Genomic DNA, 10589 nt, shown 5'->3' with positions numbered 1-10589 from the left:
ATGAATCTGTTCCAACTGATGTGTTGTTAGCTTTTAAAGTCTGATTAATATTTCTACTTTAAAATTTTTAACTTGGGTTTATAATTTTTCAATTATGTGTTTTGTCAATCCATATATCAGTTTTGACAATTATTTAATATATTTCCACACACCCATTGTCCAATTTTGTATTTACAAATTATTTTAACCTGAATGAAGTGTGTAAATTGAGATTTTTGTACTGTATCTATTTATACGAACAATGAAATGTTGAGAGCAGCAGGTAATATCCCTAAACCCTTCAATTGGCTCCTCATGGAGTATTTTTATAACGTTGTATTAATTTAGTGCATTTTTATTCATCAAGTCATTTGGCTTTTTGACATTCTTGTGATGTTAAGTGGATACTGTGAGAACTCACCGTTGTTAACGTCCACTTGAATTTGCAAAATTAAAACCACCGTGGCTTTAAAAGTTGGAGAGGTCTCAAAATGGCACATTTCAAATATTAAACCAAACATTTATGGGAAAAAAACTTTATTTCTTCTGTTTTTCTCAAATCAAAGCTTGTTTTGATACCGACAGCAGATTATCATAAAATTCTGGAACAATGAACAAAACTAAAAATAAAATACAGTGTATACAATGTTTTAACAATGTCTAAAAAGGAAAAAAAAAAAGCCAAGACTTCTGCTGTTACTGTAGTCCAATCACAAAGCTGCCTCCGTTCTGCTCCTCATCCCTTTTTTTTTTTTTTTTAAATGCTTTGATAAAAAGCTGTAGTTAAACCCCTCTCTGTGTGAAATAACTCAGAATGACAAAAATAAAAATAAAAATCAAGTAGAACCAGAAACCAAAGTGTGGCGACAGCCTGCCTTTTACAAAGGCATCGGAACAGAGCCAAACATATCAACACGGCAGTGAAGACACCACTGGGAGTGGCAGAGAGTCTGGGGCATGGCGGCAAGAGGAAGCCCTCCTGATGTCCATGCCTGAGGCAGTGAGTCCACAGAGAGGCAATATGGCACAGCGGGGGGGAGACGTCCAACTGGACCCACCGAGGCCCCGCAGGAGCTCGCAGAAACCAGACGCTGACACTCAGGAAACATCTGTGGAGGGAAACAAAGGACTGAATAATGTGGATCAACACATTCAGAGATAATGAGGCCAAGTGGACTTTATTGCTGAAGGGTTCTGTTTACACGAGAACATTCTGCTGGAAACCGTTTGGAGAAGGATGACGTGTCTACTGCACACACAAGAGCTGCAACATTGAAAACGCAGCAAGAATATACTCACAGCTGGCAGGCTGCTCTCCAAACCTTCGCATCAGCTGGTCGTGCGTGAACTTGACGAACGCATCATATTGCTCTGAAAACGAGACAAAGCGTTTATAAGCACCCAGTTTAGGTAACTCAAATGTGAATCATTGTTATGGGTAAACTAATATTACGACATACCTGCAAGCTTTGTGGTCAGGATCTCGTCGTACTCCTCGCGAACTTTGTCCTCTCGCTCTTTCAGTAGTCTCTCACAGATCATCCCGACCTGTCTGAGGGAGAATAAGGGCTGTTCTCTCCTGACGGGAGAGGCGCCTGAAGACGTACCTGTTGGGAGAGTTCAGGTTGCATCATTATTACTAGATATAGGAACACGGGCGAATCAGTGACAGTTAGTCCAGCCTTACAACAAGCCAACACTGACACCGCTGCCCAACAGGGCTGTGATACAGAACATGTTCACAGAGAGGAAACAAGGTGACTTCCACGCAGTGTTTGGCATCATTATTGTAATCAGACTCCTCACCTTTGACTTTACAGTTGACTGAATGCAGACAAGCAGTGCCGTTTCTGAGGCGCTCGCTCTAGTCTGCTCTATTTTTCATGATCTAACCTCAAAGGGACTCATTTTTCTTTGTACAACATTTCTGTGGCGGATTCCCTCGAGCGAACATGTTTCTTTGGCGTGTCAGGCTGCATGACTGATTCAGTGGGGCTCCACGATAAAAGCCAGCGCATCGCTTCTAATCCACTATTCTTTAACGTTTTGGTGACCAGACTTATTTGAGGTATTTTAGGATTAATGCATCAACTCAACCGGGGCAGGACTCAAGTTTAAGAACTCATGGTTGCCAAGCACGGCTCCTTTGGGTACGGTTACAATGTTTACCAACGACCAAAGTGAGATTTGAGTAGCAGCTTCCTGTCATACCAGGGAGGGCCGATGCACCGGGGATGTTGTTCAGGTCCAGAGGACAGCAGCCGTCCCCCTGCTGGAGAGCACTGTCCAGGTGTCGTCGCTTCAGACGCTTGTACTCCTGCTTGATGTTGTGGAGGATTTGCTCTGAAAGACACATTCAGATCTTGGATAAGAAAGACGTTCTCGCAAATCGAACGGGCATCATGAACATACAATCTCCTGATGGGCAAATTTATCATATTGAGCTTTGTTCTACTTCACACTGGAACCTAGAAGACACCAAATGAAACAGAAAAACCAAATGTCGATTCAAATTGTTAGGCAATACTTGAAAGTCACCAACTCATCTTTAAAATACTTTCCTCAGAAACAAACAAACCTTGAAAGATGTAAAGTTCTGAAGTTAGCCAGGTGTAGCTAGCAACATGCATAACAATTACAAGGCGACACGCAGGACAAAAAAAATCGATAGTTATGGATCATCTAGCGCATGCCAGAAGTGAGATTACAAGGATAGCGAAGGAAAGAGGCCGTATTTTCGTACCCGCGGTGAGTCTGGACGACACTTCCCCGAAAGGCGACGGCTCCATACGCAGATACTTCTGCGGCGAAGACACCGGAGACATAACCGGGGCGCACCTCCGCCTTTTGGGCGAAGCCTGGCTCATTAACGGATCAAAATCCAGAGTCCTTTTCAGAGTAGCCCCACAAGCCATCCCGCTTCAAAGTGTCCGGAAAATTTCAAAAAGTCACTGTAAAACTGAAGACTGGGCCCCGGTATGTCGTGCTAATAATGCTAACTACCGTTAGCTCAGTCGATACCGGGCTGCGAACAAATACACACTTTACCCGTTTATCTTTGCCTTTTGTAAACAAATCTTCCGACTTCCACGTTAGCTAATATATTGTCAAGCTATTTTGATGAGCTGAAGCTGTGAAAGCTTAGATTAAAGGCAGATGATTAAAGATTTAACGGCATTAACGCCGGCTCCCACTCCTATGACCCCTTTCTATTCCCCTCGATTACGATTCAGATTGCGCATGTGCGAGAAAACACCTGCATGCCGGGATTTGTAGTTTTAAATCATCGACATGTACAGTGTTTCAAGCACAAATAAATACTACATTTCCCAAAAATCCAGAAAATGTTTTTTTTTCAAATGTGTTTTTGTTTGCTTACAAAATTCCCGGTCAGTAAAGTTTTACTTTCAATCAATATTTTATCTTTAAGTGATCCAAAAATAATAATAATAATGATAATAATAATAATATTATTATTATTATTATTATTATTATTATTATTATTATTATTATTATTATTATTATTATTATTATTATTATTATTATGTTTAATGTATGCATCCAAATATGTTAAAATGTGTCCACAGTGGTAAAAAAAAGCCAGCATTTGAGCGTATGGAGCACATTTTTGTTTGTGAATTTATAAGGCTCCCACGTTGAAGATGAAAGGGAGAAATAAGGAGTCAACAACTTAACAACATATCAAGACTTTCCTGGGAAACGATGTTTCTAACGACAGGAAGTGAAGGAAATGTGTGATTCATTAAAATGTTCCTTTGCTCTATAGGTTTACAGACATTTCCCATCACAGCAATCACTTCCTCCGTTACCCTTGCCAACATTTTTATTGTGAATTGTAAAAGAGGATGTACTGGAGTTGCAAAAGCAGCTAAGTAACTTAGTGGTGTGTATCTGTAACTTTGAAAGGACACAAAGGTGCTTAATTCATTAAACATTTGTTTAAGATAGTGCTGTAGTGAGTCATTGTACCATATTTGTCTTCAGTCATGCTCTTTAGATTTGTTTTCTTAATATTTATTGTTCAACCCCATGTTAATTGTTGGACTGAGGATAGACTTTTTGCTGGATTTACAAGATTGGACAGACTGGAGCAAACAGCATTTAAGGAGCCCTACAAGCATGACACATATTGAATGACATTATTGCTCTTGTTTATTTTTATTAGCTATTTATTTTTTATCATTTTAAATGAATGTGGACGAACTGTACCTTTTTTATGTAATCTCAAATTTTGAAAAGCTGTCATGGAGAAGATAGATTAGTTATTAAACAATGATTAATTGACATTGCCCATTTCTTTTTCTGGCATTTTCTGTTGGCAAAATTAAACAATTGTGTTCACCTCTGGGTGCCGTAGTAGGTCTCTTGCCTCACAGTAAAGTGATCCCCAGTGTGAACATGGTTGGACTTTGCATCGACTTCTCATGTCGAGGTTTTTTTCAGGAACTTTGGTTTCCTCCCATAATCACAAAACACGTGTTTGAGGCCAGATATTGACTCTGACATGTGCTTTGTAACATGCAAGCGTGTGTGACTCTCTGTTTGCCCATTGATAGACTGGCAAACAGTCCAGGGTGAAGCCCGCCTTCCCCATAACAGGAATCAGCTGCAGCACATAGTAACCCTGAAGTGAATCGAGTGGTATCAAAGATCGGTGGATGGGATAATTTTCTCAGACTCACTGTGATGTCTTTCAGATGCTAGTTGAGTTTCATCAACAGCATAAGCAGCTTACAAGTGACATCTTTAATTGAACACTGATCATTTAAACCAATCTACACAAGCAGATTCAACTGTCAGAGTCCAGATTTTTAATTTGAGAGTTTGCATTCAACTGTGGCTGCAGCCCTGCAAACATAAAGTACACCAGGCTTATGGCTTTCACGAGATTGAAGCATCTTGTTGGTAAATTAGCAAAATCCTGTTGACATCTGTGTGAACAGATGTTGCCATTTTCCTCTTCTGTAAGCCAAGAGATAAAAAGGACCACAGCAGATGTTGACGTCAGAAGATGCTTTGGCAGCCGTTTATTTGTAATTTGTCACTTCCATGGCTGTCAGACGTAACCACGGTGTTTTTAAATGGAAAAAATATATATATATATTTTTTTTTAAATTCACGCTTCTTCACTGCAGTTGTTGACAGTGCCTGTTTGTCCACAAGGGGGCGCTCAGGCACCACTGTTGATTCTGACCTGCCATCAGCTCAGGGCCTCGCCTGGACTCAGAGATCTTCTTCAGTGGATGAATCGAAGATGTGTCATGATGTTTATATATCAGGGAGTCGGTTAATCAATCAAAGGACTTCAGGACAAATTACCACCAGCTGCAACTTTATTCAAAAGTTTGAAAACAGCAATACTAAAAACACTTGACTGCTTGTGATTTTTAAGTCATAGGTTCCTCATTATGCCACCAATGTACAGAAGCCACTTGACAGTTGACATTTTGATCTTCAATACTCAATAATACAAGAGTCAGCAAAGCGTACTGATAAACAGCTGTCCGGATAATTTTACATCAAGATAAATGTCTACAGAACAATTGTGCTGTGAGGTTTCTAAGTACTACATTATCTATTAGAAACATTGCATCTTCTCAACTTCTTTTGCAACGTCAGTTGTCAATGCAAAACATAATGCATACACACAAACCCCCATCCAAGGAACCAGCGAATGAAAAGACATTTGCTTCTTTGTTTTGATAAGTAAAATTAACAGCAGACTTTTTTTTTTTTCTTCAAAGTTACGCGAAAACGACTTCACTCGCCCTGTGCATTGGTTTATTTTTGTTTAAACCCAATGATGCCCTGCTGCAACAGTAGCACTAAAACAAATCACAGCAATGATCAAAAGGCTTGGGGTTGGAAATATATCACCAAATCACAAGGTATCACACACATACAAGGCCAATAAAATCATACATTTGTTGAAAGCAGCTATAGTCAGAAACCCCCTTCAGGTTCTCGCAGTAGTGACCAGCACACTGCATCCAAATTCAAAAAACTTGTTGTTGTTGTTGTCATCCTTGTTGTTGTTGTTCATTGTTGTCTTGGCTGTATAGCTGAGTGAGTCATTCCGAACAATTTTATTTTGCAAGAAAACACTGTACAGTTGTTAGGTATACATTTGAACAAAGACACATTACTGAAGGTGTAACAGCCAGCGAGTAAAGAAATGAACATCAGGGACAATCACTGCCACAGAAAATGCCATTTCAAATTTCACAAACTCAAGCTGTGAATCTATTTATTGTTGACCTCTAACTAATTAGAGGTTCTTTTGTCACGGTGATAATGTTTTTCTTTTTTCTTTGAGCAGGAACCACCTCTCATTTCTCAAAAAAACTCTTTACACATTTTGCCACTCACTGAGTGTTGTCAGAAGAAGTACAAAAGTGGCGTGTTTAATGGCTCTTAAAAAAAAACCCAGAACAATCAGAGTCACTTCAACTTAATGTTCTATCTGCTTATAGAAATGTTCGTATGCAACATGTACATGAAGCCTGTAGAAAGTCAAGGCGCAAGGACTTATTATATTAATGGTGCAAGACACATGTTAAGGTCTAAATGACACAGTAAAACAACTCTATTTAAAAATGTCAGTAGCCCCTTATCCCGTAAATGAAGAAATATTGTTTTCAAAACCTGAATTCACAGTACAAAAATATAATATGCCTTCACTAATTGGATACCATGGAGTCTATGGTAAACAGCAGACTTATTATAGTCTTTGACAATCCTCTCCGGTTGTGAGTCCTTCCTATGATCTTGCATTACCATTTGGCACTTCGGCACACCATGTGCTCATACACAAACTAAAGGTATGTGACCACTAAAGCATTGATGTGAGCGTGTGAGTCAACACTTTGTTTTGAATACCTAACTTCTGCTTTTTTTTTTTTTTTTTTTGTGAGAAATGGGATTGTTTGGGGAGGATGACATTTACACTGTTATTTTTTATTTTTTTACTTCCCCTGACAGCCAATTAGACAGCTTCTGCAGAAGTTTCAGTTGACACAGACATTGTAACTTTGGCTATTTTCACAGTGGTCTTCACGCAGCTTTCTGCAGCCCTGTTGGCAGAGATGTTGGCATTTCTATTCTGGCAGTCTGACTCCAGGCTATTGTCCAACTGCTGGGCACTGCCCCTGCAGGCATGGCAGGAGCTGAGGAAGGCATGCCGCAAGTCTTTGCTCCTCAAGGCGTAGATGATGGGGTTGACGGTGGAGTTGAGCAGGCAGAGCATGCTGCAGAATGCAAATACTGTCTTGATGTCATCGTCCATCCTCCAGAAGAGGTCGTACACCATGATGGCGAGCACTGGGCCCCAGCAGATGACTAGTACCACCAGGATAAGCACCAGGGTCTTAGCCAGACGGATGTCCATACGGGCCTGCTCAGGGCGTGTGGTCTGCACTTTAGTCCCATCTGCTGAATACACAACGAGGCTCTTCTGGGAGGCGCGGCTCAGCATGCGCACAGCATGGTGGTGTGCTTTCCACAGGATATATATGTAGGCGTAGATAATGAAAAGAACCAGCACGCTGGTTACCCCGATCCAAAACAACAGATAGTTCTCGTCAATGAGCGGGAATATATCTGAGCAAACAGAATTGAGACGTTTACAGTTCCAGCCCAGCAGAGGTAGCACTGCAATGACAATGGAGATTGTCCACATCATACAAAAGGCTATGACAGCCTTTGTCCGAGTCACTATGCGCCTGTAGGCTAGTGGCCGATGAATGGAGATGTAGCGGTCAATAGCAGTGAGAAAAAGGCTCCCAACTGATGCTGTGAACGACGCTGTGACTCCACCCAACTTGAACAGAAAAACATTGGGACTGTCTTTCCTGTGGAAAACATGGAAGTCCAAAAAGCTGTAGACAAAAATGACACTGCCCAGCAGGTCTGCCACAGCCAGACTGCCAATGAAGTGATAGGACGGCCGGCAGCGGAGGCTGCGTGACTGCAGGATGACACAGAGCACTACCAGGTTCTCCAGCACCGTGAAGGTGCCCAGAGTCAGCGACATCACAGCCACAGCCAGCTGCTGGCTGGGAGTCAGGATCATGAAACACTCCATGTCCATAAAGTTCTCCCCACATTGTATAGTGTTAGTCTCATCTCTGATTGTGCTCCTGTTTCCAAACAAGTCTGTGGCATTGGTGGGGAAGAAGGGAATGCCCTTGAGGATGAGCTCCTCGTCTGCAGGTACTTTATCCGGGAAAGAGTTGCTGCGGAAGGCAGACAGGGGCTTCTGCATAGAGAAGCTGCCCTTGAAGTCTACATTATTCATGGGGTCGTCATAGTTAGCATCGTTGGAGCCCAGATACTGTAAGCCAGATGTGATAGTCCGGAAGGTGGTGTCCGCCACACCATCCAGCACAGACTTCATGGCTGCGTCTCGGTGTAATACTGCAGTCTAAGATGCCCGGACAACCTACAAATTGACAATAAACATTTTTAGACATATTTTAGAGGAAAAAAAATATGATTGCAAACAGTATATAATTATTTATAATTTCACAATAATTTATATAATTTTGATTATGAACACTTTCTATTATTATAAAATATCAACACATAATTTAAATATGTCACTGCAGATACTTCCTCCTTGGTGGTTTGCACAGATCAGATGTGTTTTTCACGAATTTATCTGAGTTCTATAGTTGTGCATAAACCACAGCTGGGCTTCAGAAGCCCGCTCACAATAATTAATTGCAATATACACCATAAACAATATATCAACAAACTCTTTTTTGAGCATTGCCTTTTCTAGAATCGTTTAAATGCAAAACAAAAGAAAACGCCTTAATTTGTATTTGAGGCAATTGTCTAAATATACTCAAATGCTCTCAGTCAAATTTTATGTAAGACTAAACGAATGTAAAATAATGAAATACATGTCTTTTGTTTTGCTATATGGCGAATTTAAACCGTTAATATAACATTTCGTTTGTTGAGAAAGTCTGGACAACAATGAAGAAACCTCAATTTATGATTTGTCTGCTGAATAAATACAAGTAAAATAGAAAAGAATAAAACAGACATAATATGATATAAACAGCATGGACCATTTAAAGTACATACCTAAACCTGGATAAAAGCATTTAAATAAAGAACACGTAGATCATTTTTCTTTACCTTACATAATTTTCCAAAGTGCGCAGAATCGTCCTTTATCGTCGCGCGTTAATCCAAGTCAGAAGCGCATCATCCAACCAATTCAGATCTTATATAAAAAGAGATGAAAACCAACTTGAAAGCCCGTGGAACAATTCGTCAGCTTTGTCATAAGTTTGTTTTCCAAAATTATTTGTCTAAATAAGTTTTTTTGCCCCGCCGGATCAGTCTGCACAAGTGTCTTCTCGCCCTCTCCGGGTGCGCTCCAGCTCTGTGGATACAGGTTGCTGCTGCTGCCGCCGCCTTCAGCGTCTCTCCAGTCTTTTTCTCTGTGTCTTCACACTTATGAAGCGTCGCTTCTACAAGCCCTGTCACGTGTCTCCATACGGCTTCATCTGCCCAACCCATGAAGCCGTCAAGTGCGGCGCATGAGACCAAGGGAAACGATGGTGGAGGCTTATGAAAAAGGATTTGATTTGGATCCCCATGGCTCCCTTTTTTTTTTTTTGTTCAGAATGCGCTTGGACAAAGAACCAGCATTGTCAAAGCGTATGACTACAGACAAAGACCAGTTTCATCTTCCTAATTCATAAAGTGGTCACGAACATTGTGCAAGAAAGAGTGGACGTTCTCTTATCAGAGCTGGCTGCACTTTTAAATACTGACTCTGCTCTACTCTCATTTTAACGAATTCAAGAGCAGATAAGAGGCTGCAGATCTAATTGACAGTCGGCGCACGCCTGTTTATTTTATGAATAATTAACCAAAAATCGCCAAACTCAAAGAACAGAAATCACTTTATTTTTTTATTATTTCTGATGCTACGTGAGCTGCAAATAGAACCCAGCCGTGCGCACTCGCCAAGCAGTCTGATCCAAAACTCCTGTTTGCAGACCTGAACACTGAGTTTCTATTTGTACAAACGTGAAAATGAAATTACGCTATAATGACTGAAGACTGAAATAATTTGTACACCAAAGTGATAACCCCGCGGAGAGTGGCCCTGAGATGATTAATGCACGATGTTTTATGTATTTTTGGTGCTGTGCGCGCGCCCTTCTGCTCCGGACAAATCAGACTGTTATCAGCACATTCAATCCGATTACACACCACGAAATGAAGGAGTCAGATCCTGTTGGTAATCACAGCAACAAAGGTGTGACCCCGACTTGGCCTTATTTCAAAAAAAAAAAAAAAAAGAACAGATTCCCCTCACTGATGAGGATGGATGATTTCATCTCCATTTATTCAAAGCTTTTGGTGCAATTCTCTCCTTCTGACTGATACGATCAGAGGTGCAGGCCCAGGAGACCAGGGATGAGTGGCTGTATTGTTGGAGATAAAGAATATGGGCCTTCATGGTGTTTTGAAGAGCGTCAGCAGACTTAACGTGAAGTACCTGTTCCAGTGGATGTAATCATTGTGTCATTTGTGATCAAAGCAGAAGGGGGTTTGTTTCCTAT

At 40.8% G+C, this 10589-nt stretch overlaps 2 protein-coding genes across 2 annotated transcripts; both read right to left on the bottom strand.

The window, feature by feature from the left end:
* Window positions 1-698: 698 nt before the first annotated feature.
* Window positions 699-3225, bottom strand: akirin2 (akirin 2). The gene is made up of 5 exons (XM_080491381.1): window positions 2723-3225; window positions 2191-2322; window positions 1440-1586; window positions 1279-1350; window positions 699-1088 (listed from the first exon to the last, which is right to left on the bottom strand). The coding sequence occupies exons 1-5, from the start codon at window positions 2892-2894 to the stop codon at window positions 1078-1080; spliced, it is 534 nt and encodes a 177-aa protein (XP_080347507.1). The 5' UTR covers window positions 2895-3225; the 3' UTR covers window positions 699-1077.
* A 2092-nt stretch (window positions 3226-5317) lies between these two features.
* Window positions 5318-9448, bottom strand: cnr1 (cannabinoid receptor 1). Its single transcript, XM_080490293.1, has 2 exons — window positions 9148-9448; window positions 5318-8440 (listed from the first exon to the last, which is right to left on the bottom strand). The coding sequence occupies exon 2, from the start codon at window positions 8393-8395 to the stop codon at window positions 6986-6988; it is 1410 nt and encodes a 469-aa protein (XP_080346419.1). The 5' UTR covers window positions 8396-8440; window positions 9148-9448; the 3' UTR covers window positions 5318-6985.
* Window positions 9449-10589: the final 1141 nt, after the last annotated feature.

The sequence above is a fragment of the Lipophrys pholis genome, assembly GCF_963383615.2.
Source record: "Lipophrys pholis genome assembly, chromosome: 21".
Lineage (NCBI taxonomy): Eukaryota > Metazoa > Chordata > Actinopteri > Blenniiformes > Blenniidae > Lipophrys > Lipophrys pholis.
This window is presented reverse-complemented; position numbering and strand designations above follow the sequence as displayed.